General features: G+C 39.7%; 1 protein-coding gene across 3 annotated transcripts in view; it reads left to right on the forward strand.

Annotated features, from left to right (window-relative positions):
• Window positions 1-25,188, forward strand: part of LOC121089854 (pleckstrin homology domain interacting protein) — a 118,501-nt gene that overhangs the window by 8,011 nt on the left and 85,302 nt on the right. For all 3 annotated transcript variants that reach the window (XR_005828401.1, XM_040597521.1, XM_040597522.1), the window contains exons 5-7: window positions 2,518-2,668; window positions 2,773-2,871; window positions 13,510-13,670. Coding sequence is in view for 2 of the 3 variants with exons in the window: in XM_040597521.1 (XP_040453455.1) it covers window positions 2,518-2,668; window positions 2,773-2,871; window positions 13,510-13,670 (411 nt within the window). In the remaining variant the exon portion in view is untranslated. The remainder of the gene's footprint in view (window positions 1-2,517; window positions 2,669-2,772; window positions 2,872-13,509; window positions 13,671-25,188) is intronic.

Consider the following 25,188-nt stretch of genomic DNA (forward strand, 5'->3'; position numbering starts at 1 on the left):
GATTGGGGACTAAGGTGAATTTCTATTACTTACTTTGTTTCTGAGCCTGTCAGTGTTTGAGGCATTTGGGCAATGCCATTAATACCATGCTTTAACTTTTGGTCAGCCCTGAAGCGGTCAGGCATTTGGACTAAATTAGGTGATTGTTGTAGGTCCCTTTCAACTGGAACTATTCTATCAATATTATTGAAATAATTTTATTTTTTCTGATAGAGGAGAAAGTACTTCACCCGGAGAAAACTTAAATAGCTTGGTTTTAGCAAATTATTTAAATTCCACCATTTATTTCTTTATAGAAGGATGAAAAGAGAAGTGAGTCCAAATACAATCTATAATAAAATAAGAGGGTTTTCCCTATATTTACAGTGAAATGAAGCTTACTTTTTTTATTTTTAAAAGTTTCTTGTGTGTGCTTTAGCCTTATATAGGAAAATGAGAGCCAAATGTTGACTGTGTATGTTTTGTGAAATAGTTTTAATAAACTTCCTGGAACTGACAAGTGTTTAGATGGCCACTGTCACCTTTTTTTTATTTTTTTTTTTTATTTTTAAGCATACAGATCACTTAGTGTTGTTGAACCAGTTTGTTAATGAGCTGCTTGCGAATGCTGCTTAGCTCCAAACAATGATTATTCAGACAAATGCTGTACAGAAGCATCACAAAACTATGGCATAACTGGTCATAAATAGCTGGTTTTGCACAAATGGACTTAAATGAGGAAAGACTATAGTATGGGTGTCTGGTATTAATTAAGATAAGATCTTTAATAGGTATGATCAAGAATATTACAAATAGATCTACTTTTTCAAAACATTTGCTTAAAAAAACTGCATGAGGAATTCAGTCTACCTAATTTCTGCTAAAATAAAAAAGTGAACACATGGCTTATGACAAATCATCAGGAGTATGACTCAAGATGTCAGCTAGCTGTAGTTTTGTAATGTGTCAAAGCTGATTTGCTTCATTTACTTTAGATTTTGTGCGTTTGTGAGGATTTGTAAAACTGAAGGGTCTTGAGCAGGAGAAAATGACAACTATTGCACATGTAGTTCTTGGGGTTAAACAAAAAACCCCCAGTGATTATTAACCTTTGAGAGACAAGTTCAGATTCTGCAGATGTGAAGTCTGGTTTGAGATAGAATTATACGGATTGTGGTATTTGTTAAGTTTTTACACTGCTGTTGACAGGAGTGGAGAACAAAAGCTAAGGAAAGGCATCAGGGCTGTTGATGGCAGAAACTACATAGCTTTGTCGCTTCTTACGGCTGTTCTGATATTTTAGGGCTCTCAAGGACATACTTTGACTGTGATTTTTAAATAGAAAAAAGCAAATTTTGTTTGCATGTTACTGATAAGAAAAATGAATCAGAATAGCAAGTTCTGAATTCAGCAGATTATTTTCTGCTACTCTTCTAACAGGGTGCCTATCTGATGACATTTGATTTAGTAATTTTAAATTGGTTGATCTGTACAATCAACTGTAACTATTAAAAAACCAACAGATTTTAATATTTTTAAAAAGAAAAGCATTTGTTTAACTTGTGTGAATTTTATAAGTAATTTAACTTTTAGGCAGTTAAATCCATAGAGCCTGCAAGGCCGCCTACAAATGTAGCCTAATTCACAGAAGGAAAGCCCTGCTTTCCTGGAGACAGCTAAACATTTGCCTGTTGATGGGAATCAGTGAATGAATGCCTTAATTTGCTTTGTTTGCCTTGCAGCTTTCGCTTTACCTATTAAACTGGCTTTATTTCAACCCACAAGTTTTTGCTTTTTTATCCTTCTGGTTTTCTCCTCCATCCCACTGAGTGAGCGGCTGTGTGGTGCTGAGCTGCTGGCCAGGGTCAAACCATGACAGGAGTGAAAGAGAAAATTTTTCCTCCTTCACTAGAAGATTGTGTGAGTGGTGGTGGGAATTAATGGTGTAAGCAAGGCTTTTCCAGAGCCTTGGTTTCAGACAGCAGCGCTCTTTATGTTAGCAAACTGCTAGAATACATGAAGTGATACGGTGTGTCAGCAAGATAGGAGCATGTTTGATGAAGGAGGAGGTATATATTCTTGTTAATTGGGTGTAATACAGAAGCATCATTCTGTCTAAAATGTCAGTTCCAACCTTCTCTAGTTGCGGAATAACAAAACATCACAAGCTTTTACTGCAGTACTTTTTTGTTTTTTTTTTTAATTCTGCAAAGTTAAACTGTGAAGTCTTATTTCAGGTTCTGTGAAGGATGAAAGTACTACATGCTAAATCCTGTACAAGAACTGAAGAAAACAGTTTCTATCCTCCCTTTTAATTTATTATTTTAAAACGTTCTTTGTACAAAATGGCATGTGCTGAATAGAATACTTAATTAGGAACAGCTGGAATGAATTATTGTACTTAAAGGTCATGATTTGTTTTTATCATTAATATAGTATGGTTTTCTTCCGAATTTGTGTAACGATCTGGGGGAAAAAAACCAGTACTTCTTCAGAAATATTATGTTCTTTATTTTGTTTGCTCTTTTCATATAATAGGTGAAATACTACAGACATTTGGCACCTGATCACTTGCTTCAAATATGCCATCGACTTGGACCACTTCTAGAGCAAGAAATTCCCCAAAGTGTCCCTGGAGTGCAGACCTTATTAGGAGCTGGCAGACAGTCTTTGCTTCGTACAAACAAAAGTATGAACATTTTATAAGAATTTTAGAGTTCTTGATATGCCTTTTTTGTGTTTTCACATGAAAAAATGCTTGCCTACAATTTTTGTGTAATTTTTTAAAAACAGGTTGCAAACATGTTGTATGGAAGGGATCTGCTCTTGCTGCACTACATTGTGGGAGGCCTCCAGAGTCCCCTGTAAATTATGGTAGTCCACCTAGTATAGGTAAGTCAATTTTATTCTGGCATTGCCATTGTAATACCCAGCTTCCAGGGTGATGAATTATTGTGATGATGAGAGCTAAGTAGCAGTTCTGGTTATATTTGTCCTTGTTTGTGTCATATACCTTACCTTTATTTTCATTAAGATGTTTTGTTGTCATATTTACCAGTTTGTGTGTGGGGGAAAAAATGTGTATTGTAAATTCATGCACTAGTTCTGTTCTGAAGCTAACTTTGTCTCTGAAGTATGAAATGGAATAAAATATATTTCAACAGTGAATACATTCAAATAAAACATCTTTATTCTTAAAGAGGTAATAAAGCTGTCAGTAGATAAATAATTAGTCCTATGTAATAACTTCACACCAGGACAGCATGGCATGCAGCCATTGTTGGGGAGAGTAAATCACATAGCCTGGTAATAGTTTTGTTTGGAAAGATTTGAGTGTCTTGTAGAAGTTACTCTTTCTGCTCTCTGGTTCATTCACTAATTTTGTAGCTGTGCGTTAGTTTGCTGTGCTGTATCATGAAGCATGCATGTGCTTTCTGTACCATTGAAAAACCGGGAAGCTGGAGGTCAGAGGTGTTCTTTTTCTTATTTTCTTTTTATTTTCTTTGTTACTTTAAAGCACTTGTATGGTCACAAAAACATGTTCTTTGTTTCTCAACCTTTTAACAAGAAGATACATGCGTTTTTTAATTGTTGGAAGAATAGACATGTGTGATACTTCAGGAGATCCTTTACGAAGGACTACCCTTTTTCTTTCATTATGGATAGGAAAATGTGCAAAATCACTTGTCTTTTCATCTTTCTCTGCTGGTGTCCAAAGAAGGATGAATGATTAAAATTACCACTGTGGATTATACCGAACCAGTAGTGGTTTATACCAGTATGGTAGTTGCAGATAGATGTGAAGTGTTGGTTGACAGTGGGCAGGGAATATCCAATTGATTGGCTCCTGATCAGGTGCAGCTGCTTCTGTCTTGACAAAAAAAAAAAAAAAAAAAAGACTGAAGATACATTGGGGAACTAGTGAGTAACAATGTACGAATATATAGGCAGGTGCTTTTTGGGACAGAGGCATTTTTAATGTGGTAATTTGCCATTACAGTTTTTCAATCTCTTAAACTCCTTTTGGAGACCATTGGTAGCCTGTAAGTTTTGCATGAATTGGCAGATAGATATATATATGTAAATATACATAGAATACATAGTTGAGAGAGCTTAATTTGGGCTATTTATATTATTTCTAATGTTGAAGAAACTCAGAATCAAATCTCAAAGTGCATACCACTACACTTCACCCAGAGAGTTCTCTTAACAGCTGAAGCAGAAGCATGCTGCAGCTAAGAAGCTCTTACATTGAGTACAGCCAATTTTGACTTGGTCAGATGGCAAAGTATTTGGTGTTGTAGTAGTAGTTCTTTCATTTTAAAGCACAGTTTGCACCCTTTCCGTGATATTTCTGTAGATGTGTGGAATATAGGAAGGTCTTGCTGGGTGTTTAGAGCTAAGTTTTTCAGAACCTCCTCAGGTAATATGTGTATTGGTCAGAGGTGGTTCACTTAAATCCTCATGTATCACCTGTATTCATTCAGTGTGGTTTTTGGTTAGAGCTGCTATTTTGGTATTTGTGTCGGGAGTTGTTTCTGTGTTGTGCTCTAGATGTGAGGGAGAAAATGCCTGTTGCTGAATAGAATAATTCTTCTTGAGTGGCTGTGCATTCGCTTGAGGACTGTAAACTTGGAAAATCATGGGCTAGATTAGCAGCTGATTCAGCAAGGTGGCTGGAGGACTGAGCTTTCTAATAGCTAAGATTTCTTTAGTTGCCTTACCTTTTATTTACTTGGGAATACATTTTAAAACATGCTAGGCAAATCAGAATGGAAGAGGACTGTTCTGCATCGTACTGTAGCTTGCTCCATGTGTATAATTTTTAAAGGGAAAGAGCGCAGTGTATGAAATCTGTGGCAGCTGGAGTTCAAAGAAAGTTGTAGAGTTGCCATGGTAGTGGAATTAAATGTTAAGAAAAATAACTTTCAGACTCGTTTTAGGGAAGAACAAGTAAGGCTTTCTAAATAAATGTTTTTATTGAATCTTTTGCAGAGCTCTGAATATTTGCAAAATTACAGTTATTTCAACATACCACTTTTTTTCATGACCAATAATTTCCTTTTCCAAACATTGAGATAAGTGCTGGTAGCTGAATGTTTTCAGCTGTGAGGTGTATTTGGATTTTTTTGATATCTGTTTCAGAGCTGTGTGTTTAAATCATTTGTTTTTGATTTATTCTAGTCTAATCCTCTCAGTGAAATCATGAACTGGAATTACACTACTTTTATAAATTCAACTAGAAGATTTTGTTTCCTTTCTTTAAATAACTTTTCCATTTTTTCCCCTGGGAAGGCTGTATTTGCCCAACAAAAAAAAATTGGAACGTATTATTCTTCAGCCTGTATGTACTTCAGGTGGAGAACCCACTAATGCTTGAGGAACAGAAAAGGTTCTGAAGTCTTTCTATTGTGTGCAGCAAAACATAATTTACCTTTCAGTGAACGTACAGGAATATTCTTTAATTTCCTAGCCTGATGAATCAATGCTATTATGATGCTGATGAGATATTCCTTAGAGTTATGTTTTTGTGTATGTTGTGCCAACAGCCTTCGACATAGCTGGTTTATGACAATTAAAATACATCTGTACAAATATGTACTTTTCCAGAAAACTACAGAATATCTGTAGAACGTAATAAAGAGGAAAAAAAACTTGAATACAGAATAATCTTTCCCCAATTGCTCTCACTTGTGCAACATATCGTATAAAATGTTGCTGAGTGCTTAATTAAAAACAAAAAGAGCTATGTCATTTGCTGATTTGTTTTGCTAAAGGTATTCTTGGTTGCAGAAACAGAAGAAGAACTCTCAGTAATTTTCAGGAATTGCTAAAAGAAGCACAGAAGCAAAGCATAAAGCTTTGGGAGCTTTGAGCTCAAAGCTCTCAGGGAGGCTGACTGCTCAGGTGTGGCGACCTGAGGTGGGACTGGCTGATCGCCCCAGACGACAAAGAATGTTCTTCCTGGGCAGTGTGTATATCTGCCTTTCAAAAATAGTATTTCATGGTCTTGCTCAGTAGTCTGCTTGCAGAAAAGTTCTGAGGCTTTTTGCACCTCTCTCACAACTTCTTTATTAAATGATGCTGCTGGTTTGGCTGTAGAGAGAACTTGGGGTTCTGACAGTGGTGTAGATGTCCCTTTTTAGGAATATAGTAAGTACTTTAGGCCTAAAAGCTAACCTAAGAGTACTTTGTCAAACTATTATCTGCTAATTGTAGTAAAAAACCTGAAAGACCACCTTGTGTTAAAGGAACTGTGTAAAAGTAACATCTTGTTTTACATGTTTATTCAAGTCTAAAGCGAAGTATGCTAAAGTAAATGACTTGCTATGCAAGAGCAAATGAGCTATAGAAGTCTTACAGAACTTACACTTTGAATAAAATACAAACTGAGTAAATATATAGTGGAAGCAGGTGGGATTGCATTGAAGTCAGGGAACAGTTTGGAAATGCTTGAGATTGTATAGTTTCATTTGTTTTTACCTTCTGCCTCTAGAAACATCTCACCTCCAATCTCTGTGAATTTGTTAGGGTTGGCAGTTAGTTTCATTGGGCAAATTAATATTATATGTGAAGTTATAGATGTACATAGAATTTTTATATTTTCAGAAATGCTCCAGTAAAAAGTCAGTATACATTTACTTTCATTAAATGCCTAGAGGCAAGTTCTGGGTTGGTCAAATTGCTAGCTTAACCACTCACTTGGTTGACAGTCATCTGTAAGCCAGAAGAGTTGAAGTACTGCACAATGTTTAGAAGTTGAACAGAAAAATGGTAGGAAGGTAGAAGTAAATTGAAGTTGCTTTTTTGATCTTGGACATCATTACAGAAAGGGAAAAAGCCCTCAACAACCCAAAACTGAGTGCTTGATACATTTAGTTGTACTAGCTTGAGGAGTGAAAGGAGTCTAGCAGTCTCTTTTTATTCAAAAAGCTTATTTTTTACAGCTCTGAATGCCTTGGCACTCATTAAAGGCATTTCTAGCCTTTCAAGTTAATAAAACTTGATTCAGTATGGGTAAGAGTTGTAAGTGAAGTATATTCTTTAGGTGTCCTTCCAGGTGTCTTCTAAATCTGGCTTTATTTTGTGTGAATGGAAGGGGAACAAAGGTGGAATCTGTTCTTCAGAATAGAACTTCCATGAGTTAAACATGACTCCAGAAAGAAAGAAAATGAAAGATAAGCCATAATGATTTTTACATGTGCTTTTTAAAATTGTAACTTACAATTGGTACAAAATTAAATCAGATTTATCACTGACTAGTGGATAAAGTAGATTACTATCCCCCATCTTTAAGGTATATTTCACATTCCAGGACCCTGTCAATAACGTGATGGTATTGGTCGCTTTGATAAAACTAAAATAAGAAAGCCAATGCCGGGGAGGGGGGGAAGGCTGATCATCATAGCTAATACTGCCATGTGTTTCAGACCCCAAAATTTGTCTTCATTTTACACATTGCTGTTTTTCTTTGAACTGCTTGTTCCGTTTTGGGTGGGGAGTGAGAGACATTCTAAAACTCTGAAGGCATTCTCTTGATGCCTGTTGCATGCTTTTTGAGTGTGAGAAAATCTATATTCTTTAAGTTCTGCTGAAAACTCCAACCCCTTTACCTTCATCAGCTTTACATATGTATTTGATTTTTAAATTGTTCTGAAGGAAGCCAAACAAATAGAGTGATCTTGACTCAGAGATGTATGTTTTTCCAGATTAAGGTTTTAACAGTTCCATTTCATCAAGTTGTCTTAAAAGCCCAACTCTCGATTCACAGTGTAGGTTCCTCAGTGGCCTTTACAGAAAAATGAATTAAACTCTTACCTTTAGAGCTTAAGGTTTGGGTAAAGAATCCCATGTTTCTCACCCTACCCCACTTTCTTTATTTCTTTTTTCTTAACTCTAGTAAAAGGTCCTGAGCAAGTTGTTATATTTGACCCTGCTTTCAAAGGAGGATTATTAGACTAGGTAATTTTCAGAGGTCCCTTCCAGCTGCAACCATTCTGTGATTCTGCAGTAACAAACTTCAGAGTTCTTCTGGCATTAAATCTGGTGAGGAACATGAAGGAACACAAAAAGGGCTTTTACATGGCTGTCAGCAGCATAAGGAACAATAGGGCCTGCTGCTGAATGGGGCAGGGGACCTGGTGACAAAAGACCTGGAAAAGCTGAGGTATTCAATGCCCTCTTGGCCTAGGTCTTCGCTGGTAATACCAGCCTTCAAAAATTTCAGGCCCTGGTGACCAGGGACAAGGTCTGGGGCAAGGAAGACTTTTCCCTTGATGGAGGAGGATTAGGTCAGGGAATGTTCGAACAAACTACACACCTAAGTCCATAGACCCTGGTAGGATTTACTGCTGGGTGCTGAGGGTGCTGGCTGATGTCATTGCAAGGTCACTTGATTATTGTTGAAATGTTCATGGTGGTCAGGGGAGCTTCTTGAGGACTGGAAGACAACAAATGTCACTCCTGTCTTGAAGCAGGGCAACAAGGAGACTGCTGAACTAGAGGTGGGCCCTCCTCACCTCAGTCCTTGGGCAAGTGATGAAGCAAGTACTCCTGAAAACCAACATGAAGGGCAAGAATGTGGCTGAGAGTAGCTGGTATCGATCTATGAAGAAGTCATGCCTGACTAGCCTGGCAGCCATTTAAATGAGATGAGTGGCTTGGAGGGTGGGGGGACAGTAGTAAATGTTGTTCACTTCAGCAAGGCTTTGTAATATGGCTCCCGTAACATTCTCACTAACAAACTGGTATGGGCAGAAGTGCTGGGCTCAAAGGCTTGTGACCAGCAGAATGAATTCCAGTGACTGGCATGAGGGCCAGTCACTAATGGTGTACGCCAGGGGCTGATACTAGAGCCAGTATTATTCAACATCTTCATTAGTAACTTGGATGATGAAACACCAAGTTTTGCAGACAATGCAAAACTGGGAGTGATTGATAGATCAAATGGTCTGTGCTGCCATTCAGGGGGACCTCGACAGGCTGGAGAAACGGGTTAACAGGAATCTAATAAATTTCCACAATGAAAAGTGCAAAAGTCTTGCCCCTGGGGAAGAATAACCTCATGCACCAGTGGACACTGGGGACTGATGGGCTGGAAAGCAGCTTTGCAGAGAACAAGCTGGCTGTTCTGGTGTTGAACATGTCAGATGTTCGAGTCTGCAATGTGCCCTTGCACACACAAACCAAGCAGCATTCTGGGCTGCTGGAGGCAGTGCATTGTCACTAAGTCAAAGATGCTCCTTCCCCTCAGTGCAGGTGAGATCACACCTGGAGCGCTGGGTCTGGCTCTGGGCTCCTTAGAACAAGACAGACATGAACAGACTGGAACTAGTTTAGCAGAGGACTAGTAAAATGATGCAGGGATTGAGGTATCTTGTCATACAAGGAGAATACAAAAGCACTGGGATTGTTTAGGTTTGAGAAGAGAAAGCACGGGGGCGTGTTATCAATGGGTATAAATGGGAGGGTGTGATGGAGGCAGGCAGGCTCTTCTCATTGGTACCTCCTGACAGGACAGAGGCCACGAACACAAACTTTAATAGAGGATCTTCAATTTAAATGGAAGAAAACACTTTTTAGAGGTGATTAAAGCACTGCCATGGGTTGCCCAGAGAAGTTGTGAATTTTCTGTCCTCGCTGGACATAGCCCTGAGTAACCTGCTGTAGCTGACCCTGCTTGAGCAGGGGGGCTGGACTAGCTGATCCCTAGAGGTTCCTTCCCACTTGAACCATTCTGTGATAGCAGACCGTTTCAATCTTTGAAGCTGGTCGTGTTGTATGAAGATGAGCCCAGTTATCTAAAAAACAGAAGCTGATTAATTTTGTTTGGAACCAGCTGGTAAACAATTGATAGCAACTTAAAATTTGTGGCAAAGAGTTTTTTTCAATGTTCAAAACATTAACAAAGTAGGCGGCTTTCTCAGGCATTGGTTTCTGCTGATCAGTTAGCTTCATTAAATATGAAGAATGCTGATTTTGAAACCAAAATGTCATTTGGAAGTGGTAAATTGTCATCCTGTGTTGCACAACAGCCATTTAGTAACATCTGCTTTTTATGTTTGTTTTAATTTTTTTTTAATTATTTTTAAAGCAGGAACTTAAGTGTGAGTAGTAGACAGGCATGTAAAGCGTAAGTTAATAGCAATATCCTTAGTTGGCCAGGCACTGGATGGGAGTTCTTCCTGTATAGTGTCGACTTCACATTGCCCTTCCAGCAAGGAACAGGCAACCTCTATTCTGTTGTTCTCCTCTTTCCAAACTCTTCTCTTCTTGTTGGTTGACTTGCTGTAAGGCCCAGCCAGTGCTCTCTAACCCTTCCTGAGATGGTCTCATCCTTCTTCCCTTGCATATTATGTATGGTTTGTGGCTCCCACTGCAGCTGTTTAACTGTTACACCTTATCACACGTCCTGTGATTAACACCTTTGCTTATACTGACTCATTCGTGTGAGGCCAAGCAAAATTTAACGAGAGACAGAAAACCGCTAGTATGTCTAAAAGGAGAGATGTTAGACTTGGTGTCAGAGGGGATCTAAATTCACTTTTTCCCCAAATCCAGTTAAAACCAAGCAAAAACAGATTAGAGACCACATAAGGCCTGACAAGTGTTGAAGATAGGTATGGCTAACAATTGTTACAAAAGCAAAGACCTATAATTAGTACAATGTCATTATTATTAACAGTTGGTAGCCTTTCTCACCTTGGCTTGCACCAGAAAAACCAATTTTATTGTTCAGCTGCAGGACTTTATTTTTGAGACACAGCTATTTTTGATTTTTACCTGTACTGTGGAGGAAAAAATGAAGGCTATTGTGCTAGCAAAGTGTGCAGGTGACACATTGGAGTTTTCAGTGTTTGGAATAAAAAGTGGGAATAGGTCAGCTGGAGAAATCAAGCTGGATCACTTGGCAAAGTCAATGAGAGTAAATAGAAATGTAGTTAAATAGAAGGATATACTGAAGAACTGTGGTGGATGTGAAAATTTTGTTTAAAACCAACAAGAAAAACATTTTGAAGAAATCTTTTAAAAATTGTGTGTTTATGGACAGTGTTCAAACCTGTGGGAGGTTGATTCTCCCCCTCCGCATTGCATGATCTTAGTTAAAAATTTTCTTCCCATATAATGTCAATTTATAATGCTGTTTTTTTCCATGTCAAATCACTTAAGTCACCTTCTTTTTTTACCAGTTTTAGAATTATTTTTTTTTTATGTTTCAAATTTTAATCAAGGCCAAAGAGTGCAATAGATCCCAGTCATCTTGTTTCCAGTATCACAGCGTTGCCTCTTATTTCCTTCAGTAGGTTGATTGTTACTGGACAAGGGGCATTTCACCTGCCGAGTTTCCCAGGGATGTGTGAACTAGGAGCAAGTTGCCCATTACTACTACACATCAGCAAAAGTATCATCAGAAATACTGTCTTAGATTCTGGTAAACTTACCCTTCTTCAGTGATTTAAAAAAAAACCCCAAAACTCAAATAATAAATCCCAAACTTGAAATTTCTTTCAAGTACTTTAAAAGTACTTCAAAAATTTTCATAAATTCAGATGTGTATTAAAAATTACATGCTTATATGAAGTTATCAGTTGTTTTATCCTGAAGAGTCTGCTTACAGTTTTGATATATTGACAGAACATCTTTGCAAAGTAAACTTTGGAGTTAAGCTTTTTTCCCTTTTTTGTGAGCTGTGGTTTCATGTGAAGGCATTGCTAGAAGCTGATTTCCAACTACCATTTCCATCTTACATTAAAATCAAACAAAAGGTAACTTCTGAGTGGGTTGAGATATCGTGCAAGCTCACTTTATTGTTGTGACAAAGACCTTCCTTATTCTGTTTGTGTGTATGCGTGTGTTTGGTTTGTTGGGTTTTTTTGGTGGTGGGAGGGGGGTGGTTTGGTTTTTTTGAGAATTTTTTTTTGGTTGGGTTTTTTTGGTGTTTTTTTAACTGTAGGGTGATCTGTCAGAAACCAAAACTAGATTTATCTTGTGACTGAACTAGTCTTGGTTTCCTGTGGTTCTAAAGTAGACTGTTGGCAAGGAAAATCTTTGTCATAAAGCACATGCAACTGCCTCTCTTTCTTGTGTAACAGTAGGGTGAAGAGGATATGGCAGAGCCTTAAGGCAGTAGTGGTGAATTGACTACAAGTGCCTCACTCCACAGCTGATGATCCTGCTCATTCACAAAGAATCTTGACCTGGGAAAATTTCCTTGAATCCTTGGGCTGCATAGGCAGTTAACTGAAAAGTTTCAGGGCTGTTCTTACGGCCTGAGGCCAGTGGGCTTGGCATTTATCCATACCACTGAGTACTTTTGCTCCTTATAGAGTAGCTACAAACCAGTTTGCATATTTAATGTAGTTTGACCTGTACTGACTTGTGAGCCAGTGTCTGATTGGTCTGGGCCAAACCCAAGCAATTGGAGACATTTGTAGCTGCTTCACGGTTGATGCCAAGGAGTGACTGTGATTTAGTGCCCAGACCCCTGCCCTGGTCCTGCTCAATTCACTAGTACAGATGTAACCTTGGTCACATATAAAGAATGGTTAACCAGAGTAGTAATGAAAGTATTAACTGCCTCTTTTGGTACCGATAGTTCTTGGTTTTCATGTGTATGTAGTGCTCTGGGCATTGCTGGGCATCTATGGTTTTACTTTTCATGTATTCAGAAATTTGAGATCTGATTATATTACCTGCTTTATCACAATTCTGTGAAATATAAAATGTATCACCGTTGCCATTCTTTGATCTAATAATGATATGGGGAACTGTTTGACTAATGTCTACGTATCCATGCATGTAAGCATTATACTCTGTTGCTTTATTGTTGCATGAGTAGCAGTTTAAAATTGTTAACATGGAGCTTTAGTTCTTGATGAAAGATATCCATTTTATTAAAGTAGATTTCTGCTCCTGGACCTTCTTGTCTTTTAAACTTGGAAAAAAATTACTGCAGACTCTTTGAACAAGATTCTGTTAGTCAAATTGAGAATTTTCTGTAAGATTTGGGTAAATTTGTATGTAAATTTTTGTTTGGCATTTTTTTGTTTGTTTAGCTGTAGTGGGTAGCAATATCCTTAAAAATACTACTGTCTTGCAAGTGGTGGATAAATGTTTAACTGTAGACTACAAAAAACCAAGTTGCATTGGAGAAGGTTTGTATGTTTGCTGCTCTTCAGTTAATAGCAATGCTTGTTAAATGTGAGGTAGTTTAGTCCTCCATGGAAGCTGCCTCAGTCTTCCTGAATTTCTCTCACTAGGTATAAAGTGAGAAGCATACATTTGGGCTTGAAAGTTGTATTGCATCTTTTTGCTCTGCTTTAGTTTGACATATTTTTGCTCATCTATATTGTAGGCTACTTTTGTATGTATTTTTCCCTAATTTATGGCAGAATGAGGCAATTACTGTAGTAAGTTGTTCATATAGCAGGTGGTACAGTATTGACATAAACTTTCCATCTTGGAGAAGTGTTTTAGTTTATGAACCCAATATAAATGCTGTGTCTCCTTTTTTCTTTCCCTGTTTGGTAGTGGATACCCTATTTTCCAGAAAACTAAATGGAAAGTACAGACTTGAACGCCTTGTTCCAACTGCAGTCTATCAACACATGAAGATGCACAAACGAATTTTAGGACACTTGTCTTCTGTATACTGTGTAACTTTTGATCGGACTGGCAGGCGAATATTTACTGTAAGTACAAAATCTTTACTTTTTTTATTTTTTTAAGTACAGATAGCAAGTCACCTAATTGTTTCTAAAAACTAAATATACTGATCTTATGTATCAAGAGCACATACATGCTTTATTACTGTTAATGCTCATGTGCTTTTTAATAACCATGCTGGTTTGCATGTTAAAAATAGTTTTGGCTTACATGTCTTAAGGCTGGATGTGATGGTGATTGCTGGTCTGTGTGGTTCAGTCAGAAAACTGAGGTTATTTTCAGTCAAAGGGAATTGCCCTATGTAGATTCTTTTCTCTGCACTTGTGTTTTCTAGAAAAAACATAAGCAAAAGAATGGACCACCAACACAGAATTTCATTAGGAAGTCGGGCAGGACAATCAATGTGTAATTAAAGATTATTTGACTATTTTCTCTTAACTTTATTAAAATTTAAAGCATGACTACTAAGTTTAACAGCCTGATGATACACTTAGATTTGGTACATCATGTTGAAGGAATTAGAAAGCTGAAAATTCACGTGATGTATTGTAATATATGTTGGGTCACAAGGAATTGTCTTCATGAGTTCCCAGGAATGTTTTTGTACCGGTGTTCTTAATGTTTTTAACTATTTGCCTTTGTTTTGTTGTTAAAAAAGTAATGTTGGATAGATGTCTGAAGTCAGGACTGAAATTGCAGGTTTCCCAAGGAATGGGAATTACAAAACCAGATAGATGTGAGTGTAATTTCAATTCCTTGGCAAGTAGTCAATTTTAGTAGAGCCAAACATCTCATGAATACATACCTCATGCCAGTCTGGGACAGTTTGGCTGCATTTATTTCCTTGCCACAAATACTGGATGTAATTGATACCTTTGTGGATCCAGGAGCTTGGCTGTGTCCTTTCTGACATGGTAGATACTTCTACCTGCATTGTTTGAATTACGGTTCAGTTCTACTTCATGTATTGCAATCCTAACTTGTAAAATTCTTTCAAGGTGGTTGTAAATATAATTTGCCCTTTCACTCACATACGTTTTGCTTTGTTGCATGGAAGCATGTGTGGTTGCAGGAATGGGACACTTGTAGCATTTTGAACACCTGTTTGTTTACTTCAGGCATAGCAGACTTCTTTTGTACTTCTTCAGCCATCATTGACAAGCAAAGTCCCTCAACAGTCATAGGCATTAAATTCTTATGACCTGTAGTTTATGCACGATTAACCTATCAGGAAAAGAGCTCTCTTGTGAGTTTGTTCTATATGTGATACAGCAGAATGGATTAGAGATTTTTATGTGTACCAAGTATAAAAATCACCTGTGCTCACCCTGTTCACCTCTAAGTAAAAACTTGTTTGTGCTTTGTAGATGAAGTGTGTAGAACTCCTTGTTAAGGTCTCCTGATTATTCATTTTCCTAAAACTTTCCCATGTTCCTAAAACCTTTCTTTTTCCAGAGGTTAACTAAACTTCCTCTTGGGTGCATCTGCAGTGATCCCTCCTTTTTGCACATTTGCTTGCTTTTTGCAGTCTGATTTTAAAAATGAGTAAAGAGATGAATTGTCTTGACAGTAGCAGCAGTTTGTTTCCAAAAGAAAAGCAGAAGAACCTGAATTAAAACGGGGGGAGCAACACTGCTTCTGCAACCCCAGGGCTTTGTTGGCAGTCCTTTGCTGACAGATGCACTGGTGTCCTGGTATGACTGCTTGAAGAAGGTCTCAGTTGAGATCATGGTTACTTTAAACTAGTGTTAAATAGAGTGGCCATATAAATTAATTGTGACTAGTGAATTTTCATTTTGGGGAGCCTGGGGCAGAGCTTCTTACCTCTGCATTCTCAGGTAAATCCAGTGTTGTTTGTTTAGATGTTTCAGTGGTTGTTGGCAAATGGAAAACCAATGGGTTGTATTCCACATTCCAGTAAAATCCCAAGTTGCTGTAGCTGGTGTGATGTAGTCAGTGGATAAACAGTCATGAACTGCCTTGCAGTTGTGTCTGTATAATGAAATGGTGCCAATTCTTTTCAATCTAGACCACTGCAATTTCTAAAGTCTCTAGTGTAGTAAATAGAACTAAGAATTCCTGATAAAAAACTTCATTCCAGACACATCTGTTGCCGGCATGTAAATTTGCATGCATTGATAGGGATCATTCTTGTTCTGTTTTTACTCTACAGCCTCCAGCATTCTGTGACATTAGCTAGGTAAGAGGTTGGTTTGGGTTTAAAATTGGTTCTAGAAGATGCATTGTAACTGTTTCCTTTTCGTCCTGACCTTTGAAGGATTGAAAGCCTCTAAATTCAAGTTCTGTTTATGTTCTGCTTCAAATTAAAAGGAAAAGAAAGTGGTCTCAGCACATTTTTGAGTCATTTTCTTCTGGAAGATGTTATCTTTGCTAGGAAGAAGATGCTTTTCGGAAGAAGTTTGCCTAAAGGCAGTGAAAACAGGATGTTATGCAGTTTTCCTGCTAGCTAGTTAGTAGATCTGTATTGGGTTTGCATGGCCAGGTTTTGGTAGCGGGGGTGGCTACAGGAGTGGCTTTTATGAGAAGCTGCTAGAAGCTTCCCCCATGTCTGATGAAGCTAATGCCAGCCGGCTCCAAGATGAACCTGTCACTGGCCAAGTCTAAGCCCATCAGTGAATGGTGGTAGCACCTCTGGGATAACATACTTAAGAAGGGGAAGTAGTTGCTGTGTAACAGCAGTTGCAGCTGAAGAGAGGAGCAAGACTATGTGAGACCAACAAGTCTGCAGACACCAAGGTCAGTGAGGAAGGAGGGGGAGGAGATGTTCCAGTTGCTGGGGCAGAATTCTCTGCAGCCCATGGTGAAGACCATGGTGAGACAGGCTGTCCCCTGCAGCTCATGGAAATCCACGGTGGAGCAGATATCCACGTGCAGCCTGTGGAGGACCCCACACCAGAGCACATGGATGTGCCTGAAGGAGGCTGTGACCCCACGAGAAGTCTGTGCTGGAGCAGGCTCCTGGCAGGACCATGGAGAGGAGCCCGCACGGGAGCAGGTTTGCTGACAGGACCTGTGACCCCGTGCTGGAGCAGTCTGTTCCTGAAGGTCTGCACCCCATGGAAGGGACTGACACTGGAGCAGTTTATGAAGGACTCTTTCCTGTGGGAAGGACCCCACACTGGAGCAGGGGAAGATTGTGAAACGTCCTCCCCCTGAGGGCAAAAGAATGGCAGAGACAATGTGTGATGAACTGAATGAAACGCTCCGTTATTCCGTGTCCCCCTGTGCCGCTGGGGTGGTGGTGGGGTGGAGATAATCAGGAGTGAAGTTGTGAAGTTAAGTCCAGGAAGAAGGGAGAGGTGGGGGGAGGTGTTTTAAGATTTAGGTGAGTGTTTTTCTCACTCCACTAGTTTGATTTGATTGGTAATAAACTAATTTCCCCAAGTCGAGCCTGTTTTGCCTGTGACAGTAATTGGTGAGTGATCTCTCCCTGTCCTTATCTTGACCCACAAACCTTTCATTATGTTATCTGTTGCCTGTCTGGCTTTGGGCACCTGGCATCTAGCCAGGGTCAGTCCACCACAAGGTCATGCAATGACTGATTCTATTTGTATCGTTTTACGGATTTCACAAGAGATTTCTGAAGATCAACCTCTTACCCTTTTTTTTCCCCCCAGGTATATAAAAATATTTTAATACACAAATTGTGTTTTCTTGGTAATTCAGATTTTTTTAATTAATTACAATTAAAGGCATCTTTACTTGCAAAGACACAGCCTATTGGCCATCATTGAAGAAAACCTAATTATTTTTGAGACTTTGTATTCTGGATCTCTTGAAAAATGTGACTTGCAGAACCCACACAGAGTAATAGAAAAAAGCATTGTCTTCTCTGGTTCCTGCACTGCTTACCTTTCTGACTGCAAAGGAGGATGGCCAACTCCGTGTCCCCCGCCTTTATCTTCCTGTCTTCTCTGACATTACTCCTTCTAGGGAATAATGAAGTGTTGTGTAGTACTCTGCGTAAGATTTCCAACCCAAGATTAATTGGTAAATTTCTTTGCAGTTTCACTTCAGCCCACAAATGTGTGTAATTGTAGGAAAGTGAAGCACTTTTACTCTACCTTGGCAATGCTATCATCAGTTCTGTCTTGGTGCTGAACTTGTTCTGGGATTCACTTTTGAGAAAATGCTTTTTTATAGGCACATAATTCATAGCAGTTGTAGATGCAACCTTGAAAACATGAGCTGTGGTGTAAGCTGGTGCCTTTGCTAGCAGAACTGCAAGAGTATTTTAAGAGTTGTGAATTGTCACATTCAGTTCAGATAGAATTCCATGAATTTATTTGGATTTTAATACTGTTATCTTGCCAAGATGCTACAGAATTTACAGTTTTAACTTGGTCTTTTCTTTTTCCTTTTTTTCCCTTCCTTTTTTCCTTGTTGAGATTTGCTAACAGTCTAATTTTTTTCTGCAATGGAGAGGTACAACACATGCCTCTATAGCGATACTGTAGACAACTGGTAGGGAGCAGGCTTGTTTTTTGGTGATCACCTTTCCTTGGTTTGCTGTTACTAAACCCACCAGGTGGCATTAGGTTCCAGAACTAGCTGTTTTTCTCTTTCTGACCATTTTACACCTTTAAGTTGTCTATGAGCAGGTTGCTCTCCATCAGTTACATTCTGAAGCAGCATTTTAGGGGTCTCATAATGCAGGGTTTGGTTTATTGGTTGACAACTACTTTTTTTCTTTCTTTTTTTTTTTTTTTTAATGCTTTGAACTAGCTGTTCATCCAGTAAAATGGCTGCAGGCTGTAAGCTTACTGAGAAGTCAGTAGCTTATTCATAATATTGATCTGTACAATGTGAGAATTGCAGAAGCATGTTTTGTGTAATATGTATAGCTCTGTAGACAGAGTTGGTTTTGGGGGTTTTTTAAGTTGTGCAGCTCCAAGAAAAATGGGTTTGATGTTTCTCAACTATGATGCAATTGATATTAATGGCTTAGTTCTATTTTCATGTGTGTACTGCTTTGAGAAAGAGATTAATCCACATTTGAGCGATTTCAACCCTCTAGTATTTTGGAAGTTCTGGGTTCCCTATTCCCTTCTACTTTCAGGTGTCTCTTTTTGAGCAATTCTGTTTCACACACGCATGTGCCGCCCGCCCTATGTGCTGCTTGGGGTTTTTTTGGTGGTAACTGCACTTTGGAGGAGAATGCACAAGCTTCTTCATACCTTTAAGTCTCGCATTGTGGTAACAGTAGGATGGAATGAGCTGATACTGTTATTCAGATAGAAATTGTATCAAGTAGATGTAAAGTTTTAACCTTTTTGATGTGTTAGGTAACACAAGTGCAAATTTGAATCTGGAAACACAGGAACAATTAGTGAAATTTACTGAGTTAACATGGGGGGGGGAACCCAAATCTGAGCGCTTTCTACAGTGCTCGTATGTTTAAGGAAGCAAAGAGATTAAAATGGAATCTGCTTAGAACTTTATAAGCAAAGTTTAGAAGAAAAAAGGGACCCTTTTTTTCTCTAAACTGCTTATAAAGCCCTAAACAGCAAGTTTGCTAGTTCTGTTGAAAAGGCATGTTAACTTGTTCATTGGAATTGATTTTAAAGTACGCATTACAGAACTTGTTTACCAAATTTTTTTCCTTTCTTTTTCCTTTAGCTTCTCAGCAACTTAGTAGAAGTGAATTAAATCAAGCTATAAGTGAAACTAACCTGTGTGTGTATGACTGTCAAAAACATTCAGTGACTGAGCTAATAATTTAAGCTTTTTTTAACAAATAACACTGCGTTATTTGTTTAATATTGTTATTCATTTAATGAGTCTTAGTTCAATGGGTCTGAAGAAAAAAAAAGATCTAGAAGGAAATGGTCATTTCAAGGGTTTGATAAAATTTTTAATAGAAAAAGAATAACAGAAGTTAGAGTATCGAACACTTGGTTTTCATGTTCATGCAGTCTAAAATGATGGGGCAAAGACCAAAGACTGCACATGCTTATTAGTTTGTGAGGATACACTTTGAAGAAGTTCTAAGGTAATTCAGGAGGACTTCTGAGGTTCAAGCTGAATAATTGGATTAATACATACTAACTTTGCTGTGTTGTGGTTAAAATGACTACCAAAGTCCTAGCTTAGATGAATTCAAGAGAAATCACAGAATCTGTTTCATAGTTGCTGCTAGAATGCTCCAATTTATTTATTTTTATGGTAACTCCCCAAGGAAATTGGAAAAATTGAAGATTAATGCTCAGGAAAGAGTTGTGGTGCTGTCCAGAGCTTTGGAAAGTGATGCCTGTTAGTAAGGTGCAATGGCATGCTTGAGGTTTAGAACTTCTGGTGTAAAAACAAAGGGGGGATCCAATTATCATGCGGTTTTGTCTATGGGGTACTTTTTTTCTTTGGATCCTTTAACTGCATTAACAGAGTAACTTACCATTAGAACCACTTTATCAAGGGCTTTGATGGTTTCTGACTTGTCGAGGTGCTAAGAGAGGGCAGGGCAGAGGGAAGGTTTTTTTTGTTGTGGATACTGTAGGTTGTGAAAAGGAGAATAAGAAGCAAATACGGGGTTAACTTTCTCAACAGGGTGACCAGCCTGGTGAGGAGAGTGTTAGAGTAGGAGAGATGTGGGAGGGAGACAAGAAGTCACAGTCACATGAAGAAGCAGTGGACCAGGTGGGTAAGCAAAGAATGTGAGGCGATATAGATGGTAAAGCCCCTGAAAGCAACAAAAAGGGCTGAAGAGGGCCCACCCCAAAGTGTACGCACGTAGATCGTGGAGTGTATTATGGGGAAAGCTTTCACGCTTTGAGAAATCAGCCTGACTATGTGGAGAAAAGCAGGAGAAATTGGAATTCTGTGGGTAGTTGCAGGGGTACAGTCTTACTGGGATCAAAGAAGTGAAGTGGCATTGGATAGGTCACAGGACTGCGGTGCTGCTGTGGATGGGTACAGACTATTTAGGAGGGGCTGGCCAGGATGGCAAGGAGTGGGAGTTGTCCTTCATGTGGGAGAGTAGCAGGAATGCATGGAGCTCTGCCTGGGGACAGGTGATGAGCCAGCTGAGAGAGCTCATGGGTGGGTTAAAGGGCCCATCAATGTGGGTGACATTGGGGTGGCTGTCTGCTACAGGTTTCCTGATCAGGAAGAAGTAGATGAGGCCTTCTTCAGGCAACTGGCAAAAGCCTCTGGTAGTCCTCCTGGTGGACTTGAACCACCCTGGTATCTGTTAGACGGGGGATGCGGCAGCATGCAGGCAATCCAGGAAGTTTCTGCAGTCATGCCCTGATGACAGCTTCCTGGCACAGGTCACTGGGGAGCTGACAACAAAAGACACTCGCTGGATCTGTTAGTTACAAACAGTGAAGAATTGTTTTTGGATGTAAAAGCCAAGGGCTGTCTTGGCTACAGTGACCATGAGGTGACGGAGGACAGGATCCTGTGAGGAAGGAATGAGGCAAAAAGCAGGATCACAACCCTGGACTTCAGAGGAGCAGATTTTGACCTGTCTGAGGACCTGCTTGGAAGAATCCTGTGGGATATGCTTGGGGGGAGAGAGGAGGGGTCTAGGACGGTTGGCTGTTTTTAAGTATCATCTCTTCCAGACTGAGGAATGATCCATTCTAATGTGCAGGAAAGCAAGCAGAGGTGGCAGGAGGCCTGTGTGGATAAGCAGTGAGGTCCTGACAAAACAAACACAAAAAAGAAGCATGCAAGAGGTGAAAGCAGGGACAAATAACTTGGGAGAAATACAGAGCCACTCTCTGGAAGTTCAGCGATGGGGTTAGGAAAGCTGAAGACAGCCTGGAATTGAATCTGTCAAGGGTTGTGAAGAGCAACACAAATGGCTGCTGGAAGTATATGGGCAGCAAAGGGAAGACAATGGAAGATGTGGTCCTGCAGATGAGTCGGGCAGGAGACCTGGTGACAGAGGACATGGAAAAAGATGAGATGCTTGACTGTCTTCTTTGCCTCGGTCTTTAGTGCCAGACTCGTCTTAAGGAGTCCCAAGTCCTTGAGACCAGAGGGAAAGTGTGGAGCAAGGAAGACTTGTCCTTGGTGGAGGGGAATCAGGCTAGGGAATATTTAAATGAACTAGCCATCCGCATATCCATGTGCGCTGATTTGGGCTGGGATAGATTTAATTGTCTTCGTAGTAGCTAGTATGGAGGGCTATGTTTTGGATTTGTTCTGGAAGCAGTGCTGATAATACAGGGGCTGTTTCCATTACTGGTGAGCAGCACTTACATGATGTCAAGGCCTTTTCTACTTCTCACCGCATCCCACCAGTGAGTGAGGCTGCGGGGATGCATAAGGAGTTTGGAGGGAACAGAGCTGGGACAGCTGATCCCAACTGACCAAAGGGATATTCCATACCACAGGATGTCATGTTGAGCATATGAAGCTGGGGGAAGGAGGAGGAAAGGGGGGACATTCACAGTGATGCCATTTGTCTTCCCAAGTAATTGTCATGTGTGATGGAGCCCTGCTTTCCTGGAGATGGCTGAACACCTGCCTGCCCATGGGAACTAATGAAAGAATTCCTTGTTTTGCTTTGCTTGCATGTGTGGCTTTTGCTTTATTTTATTAAATTGTCTTTTATCTCAACCCATGAGTTTTCTCACTTTTATTCTTCTGATTCTCTCCCCTACCCCACCACGGGGGGGGGGGGGGGGGGGGGAGTAAGCGAGCAGCCATGTGGTGCTTAGTTGCTGGCTGGGGTTAAACCATGACACCATGTTGGGACCTCATGAGAGACACTGGCAGGTGACACTGTGAGGCCATTCTCAATTATCTTGGAGAGGCCATGATGATCAGGAGAGGTTCCTGTGGACTGGAAGAGAGTAAATGTCACTCCTGTCTTCAAGAAGGGCAAGAGGGTTGTTCCAGGGAAGTACAGACCATTCATTTTCATCTGTCACCTAAGAAGGTGATGGAGTAAACCCTCATTAAAGCTATTTCCAACCATATTAACAGTAAGAACATGATCAGCATTGATCTACGAAGGGGAAGTCGTTCCTGTCCAACTTGATAACCTTATATGATCAAATGACTAAGTTGGATGAGGGACAGTAGTAGATGTTGTTTTTCCTGACTGTAGCAAGGCTTTCAGTGCTGTCTCCCGTAGCATCCTTACTGGCAAACTGATGAAGTACAGGTTGCATAAGTGGACAGTGAGACTGAAAATGGCCAGGTTTGAAGGGTTGTGATTAGCAGCACAGAGCCCAGCTGGAGGCCAGTCACTAGGGGTACCACAGGGTGTGGTGCTGAAGCCAGTACTTTTTAATGTTCTCTGTAAGGTCCTTGGTGATGGGACATTGAGTACCTTCAGTAAATATACAAAAGGTTACAGGCATTGTTGATACATCATCCTGTGTGACCTAGTCTAGCTGACCCTACTTGAGCAGGGGGAATGGACTAAGTGATCTCCAGAGGTCCCTTCCCACCTCAGTGATTCTCTGGTTCTGTCTGTCTGTCACTGTTCAACTCTGCAGGCTTTGGTGGTTTTCCCTGGGCTGGCACTGTAGCAGTTTAGCAGCTAAGAGAAGGTAGGCATGTACCACAGAATCTCAGCATGGAAGTTTTATGTGTAAGTAGAGATAGTATATGTACCATTGCTCTCCTTACCCAAGAGGCAGAAAATACAATTATTAACAAGCTCCCTTACTATCTCTTTTGTCAAATAGACATGTCCCTGCAACAGACACACTTATGACCAAGTTTTTGAAGTAGAAACTAGCTGTTGGCTTGCTATAACTAACCAAGACTGCACAAAGGAGCGGTCCTTTGTTGAGTATTGAGGCTAAATATTTAAGAGCTGTGCTCTTCTGTAACGCTGATTGCTCACACTTGGTGTCCATGGAGGACCAAAGAGAAATCTGAAATCTCAAATTGTACTTTTCTGTTTGAGGGAAGAGGGACCTTCTCTTAATAGAAGTACTTGTTTAAAATGAGTATGCAATGTCGGAATTTGTTTGACAACCTTAATTGGAGGCTCGGAAGTTTATTCTAAGGTGGAAGCATGGGAGAAGTTGTCTTGCCCACATCTCTGCATTCATGGCTGCACCTGTTGAAGGGTTGGGAAGAAAGACAAGTTATGGCCTTAAAGTCATGCCCACCTGAGGAAAAGCAAAAGCATGATAACTGGTAAATCAAAATTACCTACCAAGGTACTCCAGAAATCAATGACACAGTAAAGTTTTAAGTTACCTTGATTTCACGTGTCTGGAGTCCCCCTGCAAAATGTTCTGCTGGGTTAAAATGTTACTAATGCTCCAAAGTAGCCTTTTTGCTGATGCTGAAGATGTGTTGCTTCTGTAGAGAAGCAACCTGCATTTGTGATCTGTAGAAACATGTGCCCTGTCAATGTACGTAAATACAGTCAGCTTTCTTTTTAGTGTTTAAAAAACTGGGGCTATAGTTGTCTCTTGTGTTAAAGAGATAAGTGTCTTGTCAGAATTGATACAAATAATAAAGGAAGAGTGAAACTGCTGTGGGTAACTGGCTGTGAGCCATAAACAACTTGTTCACTAAACAACAAATAAGCCTGAGAAAGTTGACTGGTTTGCAGGATGTTGTTACAAATGAGAATGGGTGTATAATTGTTAGGTAACTGCAGGTATGCTGTTCCCCTCTTCCCGGGTACTAGCTTTAAATCTGAACTAATGTAATGAGTAAAATTTAGCTACCTTTTAAATTAGAGGACTGTTGTGGTTTTTGTTTTTGGTTTTTTTTTTTTTATAGCAGTAACATAAAAGAAGTTAAGAAAATAAATTGTTCATCAGTATTAACATAACGTGAACAGGCTAGTCAGTATTTATTAAAAAAAGGAGAGGAAAAAAAAAGCTTTCTGAATCATTTTATGCATTCCAATAGCTGCAGTATGTATCTGGGTTTCTTTTGAAAGTGTTTCCTGGAGCATTTGCCTAGCACTGGTGGGACAGCTCTATGTCACATATAGTGTGTGTGTCAGTGAGCACTTCCCAAGCTGGGTGTTGGAGTCCTGGGACTGGGCTGCCCAGAACAGTAGCTGAATGGAGCTGTGGCAGTGTGGGATTTCTATAGTTATGTGAATGTAGACTAAGGAGTGTACTAAGTAGGGAAAATATGCGGCACTTGTTTACAAAAGCTGCGATGTTGAAAATAGTAGTGGTAGCCTCTAAATATTTTTTGAGACTTTTGGTTGTCAGGTGCTTACGTTCACTGAATGCTTACCAGTCTTTTAAAAATCTGGCTGTTTGTCCCTGTACCGAATGGATACCATTTTTATAAAAGGTGGAGGAAAGTATTGCCCTGCCTTCTGACTGTCTTCAAAGAATAAATGCTAGGTAAACTTGTGCAAAGACACTGTAAATAGATGAAAGAGGAAAAAACGGATGAAATTTTTTAACAGTGGTGTCACTTTGTAACTTGCTGCAGCACCTCTGTGTGTCCAGTAGCAGATAAGTGCTCCAGATGTTAAAATCCAACATCCAGCTTTGTATTGCTTCTGAACCTAAGCAAATTAATGAAATATTTCCAGCAAATCTCAGCTGTCAGTGCCTTTGTGCAGTGTTCAAATATTAT

This window comes from Falco naumanni, chromosome 6 (genome assembly GCF_017639655.2).
Source record: "Falco naumanni isolate bFalNau1 chromosome 6, bFalNau1.pat, whole genome shotgun sequence".
NCBI classification, from domain to species: domain Eukaryota; kingdom Metazoa; phylum Chordata; class Aves; order Falconiformes; family Falconidae; genus Falco; species Falco naumanni.